Genomic DNA, 20,203 nt, shown 5'->3' on the forward strand with positions numbered 1-20,203 from the left:
ACTATAGCCTGCCAGGGCCCTCTGCCCATGGCATTTTCCAGGCAAGAATACTGGAGTTGCGATTTCGTACTCCAACTGGTCTCCTCATATGCATGTAAAAATCAATGCATTTTTTAGGACTACAAAATTATAATCCTATAGTTAAACGTGGTGAGATACAGAGAAAAGCTACTCAGAAGTCATTTATTTAGATTGCATAGAGAGTAGGCAATGATTGCCATTGTTCCATAATAACATTTTATAAAATGGAAGACTTAAAATGAATTTAGAAAATAAATGTAAATGAAGGGCATTTTGTTTCCCTCTTAATTTTGCTTCTGGTATTTTTAGTGTTAGTAGCTAAAAGTAAGATATATTGTGTTCACATCAATGCTTAAACATGTACATAGGGAAATTCAAAACTTAAGATACTTCATTTTGCTATGGCAACATTAACTCTAGAAAGTGAAAGAGAGTGAAAAAGTTGGCTTAAAACTCAACATTCAGAAAACTAAGATCATAGCATCTGGTCCCATCAATTCATGGCAAATAGATGAGGAAACAATGGAAACAGTGAGAGACTTTATTTTGGGGGGCTCTAAAATCAGTGCAGATGGTGACTGCAGCCATGAAATTAAAAGACTCTTGCTCCTTGGAAGAAAAGTCATGCCCAACCTAGACAGCATATTAAAAAGCAGAGACATTCCTTTGCCAACAAAGGGCCATGTTCTCAAAGCTATGGTTTTTCCAGTAGTCATGTATGGATGTGAGAGTTGGACTATAAAGAAAGCCGAGCACCGAAGAATTGGTACTTTTGAACTGTGGTGTTGGAGAAGACTCTTAAGAGTCTCTTGGACTGCAAGGAGATCCAACCAGTCCATACTAAAACAAATCAATCCTGAATATTCTTTGGAAGGACAGATGCTGAAGCTGATGGAAGAACTGACTCATTGAAAAAGACCCTGATGCTGGGAAAGATTGAAGGTGGGAGAAGAAGGGGACGACAGAGGATGAGATGGTTGGATGGCATCACTGACTCAATGGACATGAGTTTGAGTAGGCTCCAGGAGTTGGTGATGAACAGGGAAGCCTGCAGTCCATGGGGTTGCAAAGAGTCGACTAAATGAACTGAACTGAACATTAACTCTTCCACAAAAGGCATTGATTCTATCCATTTGCTATATAGATTTTTAAATACATAGATTTTACATGTGCATTTTATATAATATGAGTGAATTAAAGATTCTGTGACAATTTGGCTCTCATTCTCTCACATTATTTTTTAAATTATCTCTAAATAAACTTTTGTTTTTGGTTTATATTTTTAAAGGAAATTCTAGATGCAGAATCTGTCAATATTTAATAGTATTCTCATTATTATTTATTTCTCTGTAACTTCCAAACCTTAGAAAATCCTTTTTTACAATCTTAGTCTGATAAAAAATTGTTGTTACTTTTTGCCTTCATCTTAACCCATTCCTACTGGAGAAGGGATAATCTACCCACTCCAGTATTCTTGGGCTTCCCTTACAGCTCAACTGGTAAAAAATCCTCCTGCAATGAGGGAGACCTGGGTTTGATCCCTGGGTTGGGAAGATCTCCTGGAGAAGGGAAAGGCTACCCACTCCAGTATTCTGGCCTGGAGAATTCCATAGACTGTATAGTCCATGGGGTTGTAAAGAGTCGGACACAACTGAACAACTTTCACTTTCACTAACCCATTCACAAAGGGCTGCATTATACTTGATATTTCATTAATAAAAATCTTGGTGTTTGTTTACTCCAAGAATTTCAAAGGATTTGTAGAAATGCTTATTCATGAACCTTTCATGAAAACTTTCAACAGTGGATTGATTCTGACATTTATAGAGGCTTGAATCTGTCTGAGGCTCAGGCTTCCTAAATTTCAGCTAAAGCATCATTAGAAGCATGTCTTCTTGTAATTAAAAAGAGACTACAGATTTACTATTATATTGTTATTTAAAAAGTTTGACACTAGAATTCACAATGTAGACTCAATTAAATTCTTGGAGTCACAAGTGGATGATAGGGATATATTTCATGAAACTAGAGAGCAATGTAGAAATTTTGAGATCATCAAATATTTCCTCATTTTCTAGCTGAGAAAGCTGAAATCCAAAGAGGAGGCTAAGTGACCTGCCCAAGATGATAAGAAGAGAAAAAAAAGGACTGAACCTCTGTGTCCCTAATCATAATTTTGTTGGTTGCCATGAAGGAGGGGTGGAGGAGGGAAGGACTGGGAAGGTAGGACTAGCAGATGCAAACTATTATATGCAGGAGGAAGAAACACCAACAAGCTCTTACTATATAGCACGGGGCACTATAATCAATGTTGTGCTCAGCTGCTCAGTTGTGTCTGAGTCTTTGTGATCCTATGGACTGTAGCCCATCAGAGTCCTCTGTCCATGGCATTTTCCAGGCAAGAATACTGGAGTGTGTTACTCTTTCCTTCTCCAAGGGATCTTCCTGACCCAGGGAGGGAACCTGCATCTCTTGCATCTTCTGGCGTTGGCAGGAGATTCTTTACCACTGAGCCACCTGGGAAGCCCACTATATTCAATATCATATGATAAAACATAGTGGAAAATAATATTTTTTAAAATGTCCATATGTGTATAACTGGGTCCCTTTGCTGTACAGCAGAGACTGGCACAACATCGTTGATCAATTATACTTCAATTTAAAAAAAATTAAAAAATATTACAAGAAGAGATTTATGAGTTAGAAAACAATAGAACATGGGATGGACATGTACACATTGCTGTATTTAAAATAGATAAGCGACAAGGACCTACTGGATAGCAAAATTTGGATATGGAACACTGCTCAATGTTATGAATACATGTATATGTATGGCTGAGTCTTTTTGCTGTTCACCTCAATCTATCACAACATTGTTTATTAATCGACTATAGTGAGTGAAGGCAATGGCACCCCACTGCAGTACTCTTGCCTGGAAAATCCCATGGGCAGAGGAGCCTGGTGGGCTGCCGTCCATGGGGTCGCACAGAGTCAGACACGACTGAAGCGACTTAGTAGCAGCATAGTGAGTGAAAGTCTGTCAGTCCTATGCGACTCTTTGCAACCCCATGGACTGTAGCCCACCATCCTCCTCTGTCCATGGAATTCTCTAGGCCAGAATAGTGGAGTGAGTAGCCATTCCCTTCTCCAGGGGATCTTCCCAACCCAGGGATTTAACCCAGCTCTCCCGCATTGCAGGCAAATTCTTTACCATCTGAGCCACCAGGGAATACCCAATACAAAATAAAAGTTAAAAAAAACAAAAAAAAAAAACAATAGAACACAGAAAATAAACAAAACTGGTTCCAAAAAAAAAAAAAAAAAAGAAGGGAAAAGTGATACAGAAAATAAACCTAGTTTGTTAACAAGAAAAAAATTAAGTGAAGAAAATGGCACTTGAATGTTAGAATGGGTTTGTACATGCTCACAACAGCTGACTATAAAACTGTCAGTAGACACATTGGTAGCTTGAAACCTGCCATGATAGTACTCCTTCTATGGCTTCTTTTTTTCCCCCTAGAAAATTAGAAAGCTGCTGCCAAAGGCCAACTTAGTAGAAAGGATACATGTATCCTTTCTTTCCCAAACTCCCCTCCCACCCAAGCTGCCACATAACACTGAGCCCTGTTCCAAGTTGAGAGTAAGGCTACTGTGATCTGAAGGAGGTTCTAGGGGGCTTCTGCAGCTGGAATATGGTTATAAAGTTTATAATATTTAAGGCATACATTTCTTTAATGCATTTTTCTACAGGTAAACTTCATAATTTAAGATTATATTTATTTTCTTATTTTTCTGTCAATATGATGTATATGAAAAAATGTAATTTTCTTTTCCATGATGATAGAGGAATCTGAGTCACTTTTTTATCATTTATTCATCATTACAATTAATCATTTATATGCTCTTTTTTCTGAGTTTTTATTCAAGTTTTTTACATATTTTTCCATTTTTTTTAACCTAAATTACTTGTCTCTGTTTTTTAGATATTTTGAATTTTGATCTTTTGTTAATCATGTTGCAAATTACTTCTTCCAGACTTAGCCTGTATGTTTACCTTTGTAAAGCATTTTTAAAGTATAAATTTTAATTTTATTGTGGTCAAATGTATCAATCATTTCTACTAGAGTTTGCACTTTTTGAAACTTCTTTAAGAAGTTCTTCCTGTTGAAAGTGTTAGCTTATACTATGGTGGTAATCATTTTGCAATATATATATATAATATATATTTTGCAATATCTATATATATATATATATATACATATGTTTCAGAAAATTGATATTCACATGCAAAAGAATGAAGCAAGACCCTTAATTCATAGCATATAAAAAATTAACTGGAAGTGGATTGTAAGAGCTAATTTATACATATTATACAAGAAAACTTAAGAGAAAAACTTCATGACATTGGATTTGGCAATGATTTCTTGACTATTACAACAAGAACACAGACAACAGCAGCAATATTAATTGAAAAATTTGACTCTATCAAAATTTAAAATCTGTGAATTAAAGGACACAATCAACAGAGTAAAAATGCAGCCCATAGAATAAGAGAAAATATTTTTAAATCCTATATCTGACAAGGGGCTAAAACCCAGAATACAGAAAAACTCCTACAACTCAACACTAAAAATCAACCTGAATTAAAAAAAAAAAAATGAGCAAAGCGCTTGAATATACATTTCTCCAGAGAAGATATACAATAGCTAATCAGGAAGCAACAGTTAGAACTGGACATGGAACAACAGACTGGTTCCAAATAGGAAAAGGAGTACATCAAGGCTGTATATTGTCACCCTGCTTATTTAACTTCTATGCAGAGTACATCATGAGAAACGCTGGGCTGGAAGAAGCACAAGCTGGAATCAAGATTGTTGGGAGAAATATCAATAACCTCAGATATGCAGATGACACCACCCTGATGGCAGAAAAGGAAGAGGAACTAAAAAGCCTCTTGATCAAAGTGAAAGAGGAGAGTGAAAAAGTTGGCTTAAAGCTCAACATTCAGAAAACTAAGATCATGGCATCTGGTCCCATCACTTCTGGGAAATAGATGGGGAAACAGTGGAAACAGTGTCAGACTTTATTTTTGGAGGGCTCCAAAATCACTGCAGATGGTGATTGCAGCCATGAAATTAAAAGACACTTACTCCTTGGAAGGAAAGTTATGACCAACCTAGATAGCATATTCAAAAGCAGAGACATTACTTTGCCAACAAAGGTCTGTCTAGTCAAGGCTATGGTTTTTCCAGTGATCATGTATGGATGTGAGAGTTGGACTGTGAAGAAAGCTGAGCGCCAAAGAATTGCTTTTGAACTGTGGTGTTGGAGAAGACTCTTGAGAGTCTTTTGGACTGCAAGGAGATCCAACCAGTCCATTCTGAAGGAGATCAGTCCTGGGTGTTCTTTGGAAGGACTGATGCTGAAGCTGAAACTCCAGTACTTTGGCCACCTCATGCAAAGAGTTGACTCATTGGAAAAGACTCTTATGCTGGGAGAGATTGGGGGCAGGAGGAGAAGGGGACGACAGAGGATGAGATGGCTGGATGGCATCACCGACTTGCTGGATGTGAGTTTGAGTGAACTCCGGGAGTTGGTGATGGACAGGGAGGCCTGGCGTGCTGCGATTCATGGGGTTGCAAAGAGTCGGACACAACTGAGCGACTGAAATGAACTGAACTGACATGAAAAGATGCTTAACACCACTGATTATTAGGAAAATACAAATCAAGATCACAGTGAGATACCATCATACTAAAATGGTTGCTGTAAAAACAAGCAAAAATAAAACAAAAACAAAAAATAAGAAGTCTTGGCAAGGATGTGAAGAAGTTGCAACTTTTGTATACCGTTGATGGGAATGTAAAATGGTGCAGCTGCTATGTAAAACTGTACAGTGGTTCCTCAAAAAATTAAACACAGAACTACCATATGATCTAGCAATTCCAATTCTGGGTGGAATACCCAAAGGATTGAAAGCAAGATCTCAAAGAGGCATTTGTACACCCATGTTCATAGCAAAACTATTCGTAACCCAAGTGCCCCAAAATTGATGAATGGATAAGCTAAATATAATATATATATATATATATTCAATAAAATATTACTTAGCCTTAAGAAGAAACAAAAGTCCGACATGAACTATAACATGGCTGAACCTTGAGAACATTTTTGTTGTTGTTCATTTGCTAAGTTGTGCTGGATTCTTCACGACCCCATGAACTGCAGCATGCCAGGCTTCCCTGTCCTTCACTATCTCCCTGAGTTTGTTCAAAGTCATGTCCACTGGGTCAGTGATGCCATCCAACCATCTCATCCTCTGTCACCCCCTTCTCCTCTTGCCCTCAATCTTTCCCAGCGTCACGGTCTTTCCCAATGAGTGGGCTCTTCACATCAGATGGCCAAAGCTGAGCTTCAGCATCAGTCCTTCCAATGAATATTCAGGCCTGATTTCCTTTAGGATTGACTGGTTTGATCACCTTGCTGTCCAAGGGACTGTCAAGAGTCTTCTTCAGCACCACAGTTGAAAAACACCAATTCTTTGGCATTCAGTCTTCTTTATGGTCCAACTCTCACATACGTACATGATTGCTGGTTGAGAACATTATGCTAAGTGAAACAAGCCAGTTACAAAGAGAAAAATGTTATTTGTTTCCACTACATGAGATACTTAGTCAAGTTCATAGTGACAGAAAAAAGAATGGTGGTTGCCAGGTGCTGAGGGGAGAGGGGAATGAGGAATGAAGAGTTCAATGGTCAGGGTTTTTGTTGGGGAAGATGAAAAAGTGCTAGAGATAGATGTTGGTGACAGTTGCACAAAAGTGTCAGTATGCTTAGTGCCACAGAACTGTACACTGAAAAATGCTTAAAATGGTAAATTTCATTGTATGAATTCTTCATTACAATAAAAAGAAAAACCAATTACTTTAAACAGCCATATGTGATTGGGGCTACTGTACTGGGCAACACAAGGTTAAATGAGCAACAGTCTTTGGAATAATATGAAGTGGGAACAGAAATAAAAAATGGTCAACAACACATATATATAGATAGATATATAGATCAGACCCCAAAACATCAGACATTTGAGTCTTCCGGTCAGTGGACAGTGGGTTTCCCAGGTGGCTCAGAGGTAGAGAATCTGCCTGCCAATGCAGGAGAACAGGTTCAGTCCCTGGGTCAGGAAGATCCGCTGGAAAAGGAAATGGCAACCTAATACAGTATTCTTGCTTGGGAAATCCCATGGATAGAGGAGCCTGGCGGGCTGAAGTCCATGGGGCCACAAAGAATCAAACATGACTTAGCAACTGAACATGATAACACAACACAGTCAGTGGACAGCAGTGTGGACAAAGTGACCGACCCCACTGGTTGTCGCTCCCAGTCTCAAACTAATGGCTTAGACCCTATGTCTCTCCCTAATTCAGATCAGGTTCTCTATTTTGGGAATTTTGAAAGGTGCTTTGAAGAACCTTGTGACCTTAAAGACAGAAGACATGTTATTGTACTATTGGAAACATATTTTTAGTTTTCTTGAAAAAACATCAAGAGTGAAATTGACTGTACTATATAGATTCATGAAATGTCTCTTTTGGCAATAGGTGATTTTTATACAAGGGTCAATATTTGGACGCTTTCCCAGGAAATGGTCACTGCAAAAAAAAAAAAAAAGCCATGGAAATTTATTATCATGTTACTGTTATCCACAACTAAACAACTAATTAATATTTATTTCATGAAAAGGTAATGGGTATTAATGTGAAAAATCAATGTGTGAGTACACTCTGAGTTAATGTACTCAGCACCCAGAATTTTTAAATTCTGAGTATTTCCAAATTAAAACCATTTATTTGCTATAGTTTTCTCAATACCTCTAACTGATCAATATAAGATGTGACTCTCCAGTAATGAGGTATCGTTAGGTAAGGAGTATAATTATAAATGTACTGAATTATAGAAGCTTCTTTTTAGAACCAGAGTCCATAAAACACAGTTGGGAAATACCCTTTCACCAATCAGCTGAAGCAGTATAAAGATAGCACAGTGGAAAAGTTGAATTAATCTGGGGATTAAAGATAAGTCAGGTGAGACTGCAGGACCATTAGCTGAACCATGCAAGGAAATAACATTTAGAAAATGGTCTTGAAGCTGAAGTACAAATATGTAAAAAATTGAGAAGGAATCTAAGGCTCAATAAAGTTAGGCTTTGGATAGCAAACTCAAGATTTTTATATTATTTTATGAAAAGAGGAAAGAAAATTTTGGTGCACAGGAGTTGGGTGGATGCCGTTTAATGGCCAGATATGGCATAAGTTAACTGACAAGAGTCAAGAATTAGACCATAGACTAGTTGAACTGTCACTTGAGCTGGAGTCCTGACTGTCCACACCAAGGCAGGAATGAAGTTTGGGAATACCAGGGTGATTACTTGATCTTTTAGTCTAGTGCTCAATACTTTACAGTTGATTGTAACCTGAAAGCTTTTTATTAGCCTGAACCCAGTTCCTTTCAAGATCAGAACTTATAGTTGATCTAAAAAGACAGTTTTGTCTCTTGCTATACGATTAAATGTGAGTTTCCTTCCTGAACTGCTGCCATCCACACACCTTCTGTTACCAGGAAACAAGACTGGCACATGCTATTTCCTTCTGAAAGTGACATGAGAAATATGGATTCACCCTCTGCAGGACATCATTTCTGCCAGTGCCCATGAGATGGAAATCAAGAAATGAACAGAAAAAAGATGTGAGGCATAACGAGTTTTATCCACCATGACCAAGTTATTACACAAGTAATGAAGTAGAACCTCTCTACTTTTAATAATAATGGAGTGGATATCATTGAGATTACTGAATCAAATTAATAAATTAGCTACCGATAAGAAAAAAACAAGATAATAAATGCAAGGTTTTTTTTTTTTTCCTTTCATCAAAATGCCCTATAAATGTATGATCTGAGGTGAGTTGTCAAGTTTCAATTCCTACTCAGCTACATCCTTTCCTTTAAATAAGCGAACATAGTACCCAAGAGTCATTAGAGGTAAGGTATACAGCTGACATAATTCCTCCTTAAAATGGAAAACCCAAGGCAATAACAGTAATGCATAGGGTCAAGTGCAGTGAATTTAGGTGAGAGGCACAAAGAAAGATTCAAATTAGCTACCTCTTTGCAAAGGAAGAGGCTCTGCAGATGGCGACAGCAGCAAAACCTCAGCTTCCTGTGTTTCATTTCCAATTCACACCCTCTCCTGTTTCTGGTTATTAATAACTGTATCTTCCTTTTGGCTTCACAAAGGGGCATAAAACTACTCATCAGGCAGCAGGAAAAAATGATAACCAGTAACAGTCTAGACATTTCATTATTCAAATCAGCATAAAATGATTATGCAAAATCCCTAGGAACTGAAGTGACCCTCTTTTCACTTTTAAAACTATACTTTGACTAATAGAAAATCTGTCTTAAATATCCTTTAACAAGACTCCTCAAATGTATCTCTCTTCTTTGACACAGTTATATATAATCCAGAGCATTGTAAAACGTCTTCCTGATCTTAACTAACAACATGGCTCGATTCATCATTCACTTTAAATTAATGAGATTATTTGTTCAAGAGATGTTATTAATGGATCGTATAATATCCATCAGATAAAATACGAATACAATGTTGAAAGCAAGCAAATTAAGTCGTCATAGGCCTTGAAAAGTAATGACTGAGGCTACCATGAGAGTCTGATTTGTAGGAAATTAAGACTTAATTAATGGTTCAGAATGTATTTTCCTACTATTATTTTTGAGTGTGAAATAAATCTGTGAAACCAGCAAAGACCAGCAAAATGTACAAATTTGAACTTCTAACGAATACAATGACACTTAAAATCTCGAAAGTCACCCTTAAAACATTAAGTCATTCCACTGAAGTCAAAAACAATTTTAAAATATTTGGATAAAGGGCCAAGCAATGTCATCAATACATATTAACCAGAGGCAAAACGTAAGGAGGAGAGGGCAGAGATGCGTCATATTTTATTATAAGCTATAATTAATAGTGGGCTTCCCAGGTGGCTCAGCAGTAAAGAAAACAACTGCCAATGCAGGAGATGCAGTCTCAATTCCTGGGTGGGGAAGATAACCTGGAGAAGGAAATGGCAGCCCACTCCAATAATCTTGCCTGGATGGAAAATCCCATGAACAGAGGAGCCTGGCGGGCTACAGACCAAGGGATCCTAAAAGAGTTGGACATGATTTGGGGGCTGAAACAACAACATAATTAATTGTAGCCTTTTCTTACTAAAAACACTCAACAATCATTTAAAAAACTGTCACCATAAGGTAGTATCTTGACATTGCCACACATCTTATATAACTGTAATAACAAATGCCATGTTGAATCATTACTTTTGCTCATGTTTCTTTGTGTGTCTGTGTTTCCCAGAAAAACAAAATCTACAGTTAAACAGTAGCTTTCATTCCTATGGTAGGATACTTTTTAACTGCATTAACTGTTTGGATTTTAAACTCTCCTGTGAAGTTGATAAGAAGAGTATTACTTTCCTCCTTTACAAATGAATAAAGATAGTCAGAGACTGGTCCAGAATCACCTGGTATTTGGACTAAAAAATCCAGGGATTTTTTCATTGAGCTTTGCTCTCCCTTGGTCTGCCCTTCGTGTGGTTGGAAGGGCAGAAATGTCAGCTCCCTTTAAAGGGGAGACTATAAAAATGCAAAGGAAGAAACAGCAATGACCCCTGAGGGAAAAAAGGCTCCTGACAAAATTCTGACTGGTCTCCTGATTTATTAAAAATACTGCTCAGAGCAAAAGGGTCTAAAACTGATACAATGTTTAATTTTCCTGTCACAATTATAGAATCAGATGGTTGAACCCAGTTCTTTGTATGTAAGTATAAAATATGAGCTGAAATTAAATACTAAATCATGAGCTAGCATTAAAAGACATCACATGCCACATATATATACATATTTTTTCCCTGAGGGATATTAGCAAATCATACACTTTATCTTCAGAATAATATTTAAACACACTGCAAAGTAGCATAGACCAAAAATCAGTCCCCCAAGCTCCAGGAGTTTGGTTTTATGACTAATTCAGGATGGATAATTAAAACAATACTAATTACAGAAATGAATCTGTTCTTTTTGACCAAAAAGACCTATCTGCTAAGAACCAGGCTCAGATCATGTTGACTTACACATGTAAATTTTATAATACCACTCCCTGCTTTGATGGAGCCTTTTAATTTTGCAGCAGGCTTTTCACATACTAATACCCACTATTATGATGCCGCTGTTATTTTTAAGGAGAAAACCTTCCTCTTCCTGTCTCCATGCCTCACCTTGTGAAGTCTGTCATCTCCATCATGATCATACACATCTGTTTGGCCAGCACAATGATATCATTGCCGCTGTCATCCCATTTGGCCACTTCAGCATCCAGCTTGCTTTTCTCTTGGTGGAATATCTCCACCTGTTCAGCTATTTTTGCCTTCTCCTCTTGCGGTAGTTGTGCCATGATGGCCTGTGTGGGTTACAGAAAAAGTATGACTGATGATGACAAAAGGAGCACAGACAGAAGGTCAACTCTGCCTCCAGTTAACAGCAAACCCAGACCCTGACAAGGCCGGTAGGCCGTCCCACCATTCTGGAAAATACCCTTTTCTCCAGTCCCAGGAAGGAAAAAGCACAGACTGGTAAGGTCCCCGAATTTCCTGTCCCCATTCTCACATACAAAAAATAACCAAGATCCAAAGGGACGTGCACGTTGACAGTAGCAGAACCTCTCTATGGCTGTGATGACATATGTTTGTTCAAAAGAATCTATTCCTGACAATTTTTATGTTTGGTCTTGGGAAACTTTTACTGGATGAAAGAATGCACCTCTTTCAACACTGAAATCTGTTCAGAGAAGGGAAAAAAAGAGAACAGGCCTTCTGTTGCTGGGAAGGAAAAGAATTTTAAAGAATATCTGAGCATCCCAAGTGGGGTGGGGAGACAATCTGTGGGTGTTAATGAAACCATCCATAGTTAAATGCCAAACAAAAATCCTTTATCCAGGGCACTTCAGGGATGGCATATCCATTCCCAGCCCTTCACTGTGGAAATCCTGGGTCAGCCATGGCTCCTTGGAGAGCCTATGAGTATGCACAGAAAAGCTGTGATGGGATAAAATGTAGGATTAGGAAGGAAAAGTTGATTTTCAACAGTTGTTAGTAGGGGAATGTAGAAAAGGAAGAACTACTGTTGATTCTCACTATTTGTGGATTTTTTTTTATTTGCAAATTTTCCTACTCTTTAAAACCTATCTGAACTCGCAAATCAATATTTGTGATGCTTTCAGTCATTCACAGACATGCGCAGAGCTGCCAAAATTTGTCATCTGACATCCATGTTCCCAGATGAGGTGGAACAAGGGTGTCTCTGCCTTCTTGTATTAGCACTCATACCAGAAACCCCACATCTTTGCACTTTTTGTTGGTGGTTTAGTTGTTTAACGTGGTCCCCAACCCTAGTGTAGAAGTGCTATCTCATATCTCTAAGCACAAGAAGGCTACAAAGTGCCTAATGAAGAAAATATATGTATTATATGAACTTTGTTCACACACATAAGTTTTAGTGCTCTTAGATATGAATTCAGTGTTCATGAACCAAAACTAGGGGGAAAAAAAGAAGCATTCATTAAACAAGATTATGTATCCATGGGTTGAAGGAAATGTTAAGACTAGCAGGTCTCAGGAACCTAACCCTGTATTTCCCATAGGAATAATGATTCTGTAGTTGCTAATTAAGCGTTCACGGTGACTTTATAGAACATGAGGCCATGAATAAAGAGAATCAACTGTATTTGTTAAACACTATTTATGTAACAGGTGCTGAGTGAAATGTCTGACACCAGTTCATGTCATCACCTTTTGTAGCCTGCATCACTGAAAACAGCATGTCGATCAGTGTGTTAGCACTGAGGTCCTTCTGGTGCTGGGATACATGTATCCTCCAGAAGAAAGACCGAGAAAGCACGATTTGGGATACATATAGTTTTTACAAAGGACAAGTAAATAACACCCAAAAAACAAAACTGCTTTCTAAATTGTAAAGCTCCTCCCAGTATAAGTGAATAGTTCTAAGGAGGGGTAGCTGATATCTAACTGAATATCAGGGGATACAAGATTAGAAGAACTGGGCTCAACCTGGCTCTGTCACTGACTTAAGACCTCATTGCTACTGGATCACATCCTTAACTTTTTGAAATATAAGATTAGCAGACAATTACCTCAATTACTTCAAAATGCTATGATGGACAGAAAATAAAATAATAAATGTTCTACATGTTTGTCTGAAAAAATGACAGTAAGCATGTATGGGATTACTGTTACCATTGTTGTCATTATTTCTATGAGCTTTCCTTTCCAGCTGCTTCTCTAGCTTATTACATAGTTGCCATCAAAGAGAAGAGATGGAATCAGAGACTGTGTGACCACCTATAAATGGAAATCAACATGGTTCCTTGAACACAGTCATGCATCCTGGGTACTATACTAAAAGACTTAAAATGTCAAACATTTAATCTACTTAATTATTTTATAAGATTAATACTATTATTACCCCTATTTTATTAATGATGATACCAAGATCCAGGAAAGTTAATTAACTCTGAACATTACACAACTAATGAACTGTAAGAATAGGATTCAAAGCCAGGTCAGCTAACACCATACTTAACCATCCTGCACAATGAGATCACCATGCAGGACAGTGCAGGTGAGACACTGCCTAGTGATTCCAGTCCAATGGGGCAAAGGTCACTGAACCTGCAGCCTCTGTCCACTAGGCTGAGCATCCTGGAGTCGAGGCTTCATCTGCCCAGGATAAAAGGATCTGATTTGCATAAAAGTGTCCTTGAACTAGCAGCTTTCCAGATGCTACCTGTTACTAACAATGTCTACTAAACGCCATGCATATATGTGTGTGACTTTATACAAATAACATGTGTCTTCATGTGTATGATGTCTGTGTGTGTATATATATATATTATATATATATATATATAAACTTAGGTCTCTAAATATGTGTGTGCATGTGTATACAAATATTAAAAATCCATATTTTAAAAGTCAAACTAGTTCAGATACAATAGTTAAAGTATTTAAAATACTACTATCCAAAAAATATTTTAAAGTAGTTTTAAAATGTATTTAAAAAGAGTTAATATACAAAAGTTTGTTATAAACTCACATATGCAACATCGTACTAATTCCAAGGCAGCTATTCCAATACTTTTGAGATAAGTTTGGGATTTGCACAAGTTTCCTGAAGCACCCCATCTGATATTCTAAAGGTGTCTAAGATTCATTTGTCCTCCTCATACAAAATTGATAACCATGTTTTACTTATACCCTACAAGTCCTAATCAGCAACATTTAAAGCATCTATTAGGTACTTCTCGTAAAAAAAAAAAAAAAAAGAAGAATCTATAAAACTGCTGGGCAGACCTCCAGATTCTACATTCAATATCCAGATTCTAGCAATAAACCTATCATTGTCCCCAAAGGATTAATTTGTGTATTAAAAGGTTACACGTGTCTGTCAACTGTTTTCACTTGAGTTTCAATCGTGCAGTTTAGTATTTGAATATTAACTGCCTTGCTCTAACCCTCTGATTTCTATTAATGTCCTGCCTCTGACTTCTCTTTGAGTTTCCTGAGGGCAAAGACCCCAGCATCTGCCTCGGTGTAGAAACTAAAGGCATACCTTTTGATGGACTGTTCACACATCTCTCCACGCACCCTATTGACACAGTTTGAGAGAAGTTAACAGAACTGACAAACGTTTTCTGAGGGCACAATTCGGAAGAAAAACCAGCCCCTTCAAAGCAAATTTGCAAAGGAAGCTGCTATTTTGACACTGGGGTGCTTCACCCACATAATGCACTTAATGGTGTGTGACTTGGGTGTAAGAGTCATTACATTTGCTTCTGCTAACGTAGCTATCGATGAAGCAAAGTCGTTTCCTAAATATTCTTAAAATGCTCTTGGCTTTTAAAAATTCATAGTTGACCTTTCTGAAACTGGAATTTAAAAAAAGGTTATCTATAAACAGTAGATCACAAACTGTGACATTTGCAAGTTAATCAAATTAAAATTCAACACATGAGTTTTAATTAGGTCTTATCAATGTAACTCAGCAGTTTGAAATGTTAACACATTAAAGCCCTTCTAGCTAGGGGGGGGGGAAAACAGCTTAGAGGCTGGCTACATTCAAGTCAAGTTGAATACAAAATACATAATGTGCAACTGTTCATTCCCTCAAACTAAGGAAACATATGAAAAATGGTTTTGATGATGCAGGGGAAAGAGAACAAATCCGTTTTTCTGTTTGTGTCATGTGGTCGCCTGGGGTGGTCTGAGATTTTCCTCTGCTTTCTGTGTAGCCAAGCACAGCTGTCCAGATTGTTGATCTGGGACCCCAATTCGGTGGCCTCAGACATTTGAATTCACAACGTTTCTTACCCCCGTGCCTTAGGCTCCTAGTCTTTCTTCTGAACATCCAACCATTTTCTTGTGTGTGATTGTTCTAAACTTTATTAAGTGAAGAAAGTGAAAGTGTTAGTCACTCAGTCATGTCTGACTTTTTGCGACCCCATGGACTGTAGCCCGCCAGTCTCCTCTGTCTGTGGAATTCTCCAGACAAGTATATAGGAGTGGGTTACCATTTCCTTCTCCAGAGGATCTTCCCAACCCAGGGGAAACCTGGGTCTTTGATTGAATCCAGACTCTATCATCTGAGCCACCAGTAAAGCCCAAACTTTATTAAATAAAAATGTGTATCACTGACAAAAGCCAGCAACCACTCAGTCCAGAATTTTTTCGTCAATTTAAATCTCAAGGAGCTTTTTTCTAGTCTCAAAAGAGTTATTTTCCCAATCCCAAAATGAAAAATGACTTTTAAAGTCTTTGGACATCTGAACTGAAAAGTGTTAGTATCTTAAACACACAGCAATAGTCTACCATGAAAAGTTTAAGTATATGCATGTTTATAAATAATGATTTAAAAGGTTAAAACTTAATGTGCCCATTTCTCTTCACTTGGTTTTAAAGCAAGATAATAAACATAAGTAATTAAGGAGTGGGTGACTTTTACCTGTCTCAGGCTGTGAAGTGAATTGGAAAATTAAGGTTCTTGTCTCATTAATTCAAGTGAAAACTTTCAGGATGGTCTAAATTATCCAGCTCTTTCAGGTTAAATTATTGGCCAGCCTTCTAATGAATGACTATGTTATGCTACAGGCATCATCATCTTCTTCATAAACTTAACATTATGTAATAACTCTTGGATAACTCTTGGGATACTTTTCATCATGCTTTCTCCTAATGATATTAAGAAGTAGGATGATACATGTATATATATAGAGAGAGAGAGGGAGAGAGAGTGCACACACAAGGAGATGAGGCATAGAGAGGTTACGAAAGTTACCCCAAAGCCGTACAGCTTGCCCTAATCCATTTTTAAAATAAGGTTTGTGTGACTCCAAATAATATGTTTTATCATGAAGGTTAAATGCCAAAGAGTTGTTGATTAATTTTAACTATGTCAGCTTTTGAAGAAAGAAGTTTATAAGATATCATGTTTAGGATCAAAGGTCCTGATAATTTCTATATTTCATCAGAGCAAGGTATGATTGTTCTCCATTCAAATCCCACCCCCCCCACCTCTGTGTGTATGTTTCTCTCTCATAAAGCATTGTAGACAAGCAGCAGATGGAAACACATAAAGGGAACAAAGCTTCACTCTAATTTCAGAATTTGAGAGCAATGTTGAAATGGTACTAAAGTATTTTTTCCCACCTTAACCTCCTCTTGGATTTAATTTGCCATTTTCAGAGAATTTCCCTGAATGAGAACACAAAGTAACCAGAGGAGAGCTGGCTGCTGGAAAGAGCAACTGCCTCTGTCAGAGACAACTTTTGCCTCCTCCACACTTTTGAACAAGTTAACACACTTCTCTGGTCAAAAGTTCGACCATCTGTCATCTCAGCAATTCAATGCACCCTCTTATTTCCAACTTATGGCCGTAATTCTATGTCTCTGATTTGTCATCATATAATTATAGGCTTAAATAGGCTGACTCAATAACTAATGCTGTCTGCTGCAAGTTACTCATACAAACCTCATGATGGTTCACAAAGACAAATCAGCAAATGCTGAATTACAGGGGTAGTTTGTTCTTACTATCCTGGCCCATGTTCATCATTCATGCTGACAAAACTTTCAAAAAAGACCATTGTCTTCTCACCTACTGGGTGAAGAAATAATGGATGATGAAGATAGATGTCATCTGACTTTTGTTTCCACTCACTGTAACTGACTTGACCTTGAATGTAAGATGCATGAAATGGAAGTATAATGAGACTGCATTTTTCCTTGTAAAAAGTGAGGCTGTACCAATACTAGGTTGCAGTTAGTCAATCAAATTGACTTTGACCTGATTAATGTTTAGGTGAATTACTCAAACTTGCCCTTTGTCACTGACATAAAAATGCTTGTTTTACTTCATTTTGAAGATGAATTGATCTGACTGATGAATTAGTGTAGTGTTACACCAGTACAGGCTCAAAAGACTCTCAGCTTAATCAACTTCCCTATTTTCAATATTTTAAGGGGAGTAACTAAAGTCTACAAGGAATCTTTTAAAGTAGGGAGCTTCACACTCTTCTGTGCACCTTTCTGCTCTCACCAGCCCGTGATAAGAGATTTCTCTTCCAAAAGATGACAATTTTCAGTCATCCCTTACTGAGCACTCAATGTGTGTCAGATATTATGCTCATTATTTTATAAATGTTAAGTGATCAAAACTTCAAAGGAATCTTATCAAACAAGCCTATTATTTACTTATAGATTATTAAAAAAAATAAAGCTCAGAGAAAGTAAGCAGCATGTACCAGAGCATAGTCTTCACCCTACTCATTACAATTCAGAACTAAGTCTGTCTGAAATCAAATCCAGTGCATCTCCAATGTTCTAACTTTTACTCTCACACTTCCCCCAACAATGTCCATTTCTATCTTCTAGATCATTTAATTGTTTGATGAGACTATCAGGAGAAATGGGACCTTCTTGACTCAACATAAAGCTTAGTCTTCTCTGAATTATCTTTATTTTAACCTTTGATTGGCTATTTTCTACTCTTTTTCAGAATTCTTATGCCAGTTTGAACTTTCTGGAGTTTCTAGATCCTTATTCTAAATTGCCATCTCTATCTCATTCTTCCTATTCATTATCTTTTAATAAGTAAAACTTTACAAAAGAGAATTAGAATATCCATTAGGATATCTCAGTTATACTATAATTACATTATTTTAGCCCTATGGAAGCTGCACCTTTAAAGGGAAGAGAATCTTACCCTCTTTTGCAATCCCCAGGAATTTTATCTGCTGCTCCCTGACTTGATTACTGGCAGCTTATCCTCAAGAAGCTCCAGCTAATAAGACTGGTCAGATTCCAGAATATTCTTTGGAACATTTTTATTGGTGGACTGTCTCACAGAGTGTTCAAGAGAGTTCAAATGTCAGCCACAGTGGTGATCTTTTTATGGTTCTTGCTCCACAGTCTTTAACTGTTATATTTCTTGTATGTCTCTGTAATTTCTTTTTCAATCACATGGATCTGGGGCTGCTGCCTTGGGCCTAGGTAGGTCTCAAGGGAAAAACTTCTTTCTCAACTCTGATGTCCCTGAACCAACTGCAAAATATGTGATCTTGTTTCTCAGATACCCTAGGCCAGAGTGTGGAGCAATAACAACCCCACTGGTAACAAAGTAGTACTCTCATTCTCCCTTTGTGGTTGTCACCTATGTGGTTAACAAGCTTGGAAACTTTAAGAAGAACTATGAAGTCTGGGAAAAGGTAAGATCTGAGCATTCCCTTATACCCTGGTCACTGAACCATCTAATCATGACCTCTAACCCCCACCAAATTCACAATACACACAAGTTTTGCTGTGATATGGCTGCTATGATTTCAGTGATGGAAACAGAAGGAAGTAAGAAGGAATTAGAATCAGTGGTGGTGATTTCATTGTGTAAAATGTGAACTGCTAGAAATGAAACAACCCCAGATGACAGCCTGGATTTCTGAGCCATGAATCTCTGGGGTTTCAGGTACCTGGAAATCAGAAATTCCTTCAAACCAGTTTGGTGAACACAACCACTGTGCTCCAAATCAAAGTCATGAATGTCCACTCACCCGTGCACTCTGTCCTGCAATGAGCTGGTCATCCTCAGTCTGAACACTTGTCCGGCTACGTACATCGTAATCTTCCTGCTCAAAGTCTGAATCATCCTCTAATTCTTCTGGGGTCTAAAAATACAGAGGAAAAGAGAAAAATCAGCATACAGATCTCCTTCAACTTATAATGTGATTAAATTCCAACAAACCCTCTGTAAGTTAAAAATATCTTAAGTCAAAAATTCATTCAATGCACTAACCTACTGAATATATAGCTTAGTCTGTGTGCACATGTGTGTTCAGTCATGGCTAATTCTTTGTGATCCCCATGGGACACAGTCTATGTCCATGGGATTTCCCAGGCAAGAATACAGGAGTGGGTTGCCATTTCCATCTCTAGGACATCTTCCAGACCCAGGGATCGAACCGGTGTCAGTGGCATCTCCTGAATTGGCAGGTGGATTATTTATCAAGAGCACTACCTGGGAAGCCATAGCTTAGCCTCAGTTCAGTTCATTTCAGTTGCTCACTCATGTCCGACTCTTTGCGACCCCATGGACTGCAGTAAGCCAGGCTTCCCGGTCCATCACCAACTTCTGGAGCTTGCTCAGACTCATGTCCATCAACTTGGTGATGCCATCCAACCATCTCATCCTCTGTCATCCCATTCTCCTCCCACCTTCAATTGTTCCCAGAATCGGGATCTTTGCAATGAGTCAGTTCTTCCTATCAGGTGGCCAAAGTATTAGAGCTTCAGCTTCAGCATTAGTCCTTCCAGTGAATATTAAGGACTGATTTCCTTTAATATTGATAGGTTGGATCTTCTTGCTGGCCAAAGGACTCTCAAGAGTCTTCTCCAGCACCACAGTTCAAAAGCATCAATCCTTTGGTGCTCAGCTTTCTTCATGGTCCAACTCTCACATCCATACATGACTGCTGGAAAAATCATAG

The 20,203-nt window shown here is 37.9% G+C and overlaps 1 protein-coding gene across 5 annotated transcripts in view; it reads right to left on the reverse strand.

Annotated features, from left to right (window-relative positions):
* CTNNA2 (catenin alpha 2) overlaps positions 1 to 20,203 on the reverse strand; it is a 1,359,097-nt gene that overhangs the window by 48,204 nt on the left and 1,290,690 nt on the right. For all 5 annotated transcript variants that reach the window (XM_027555570.1, XM_027555573.1, XM_027555568.1 and 2 more), the window contains exons 14-15: positions 19,271 to 19,384; positions 11,373 to 11,554 (exon numbers count right to left, since the gene is read on the reverse strand). In XM_027555570.1, coding sequence (XP_027411371.1) covers positions 11,373 to 11,554; positions 19,271 to 19,384 — 296 coding nt within the window. The remainder of the gene's footprint in view (positions 1 to 11,372; positions 11,555 to 19,270; positions 19,385 to 20,203) is intronic.

Source organism: Bos indicus x Bos taurus, chromosome 11 (assembly GCF_003369695.1).
Source record: "Bos indicus x Bos taurus breed Angus x Brahman F1 hybrid chromosome 11, Bos_hybrid_MaternalHap_v2.0, whole genome shotgun sequence".
Taxonomy (NCBI): Eukaryota; Metazoa; Chordata; class Mammalia; order Artiodactyla; family Bovidae; genus Bos; species Bos indicus x Bos taurus.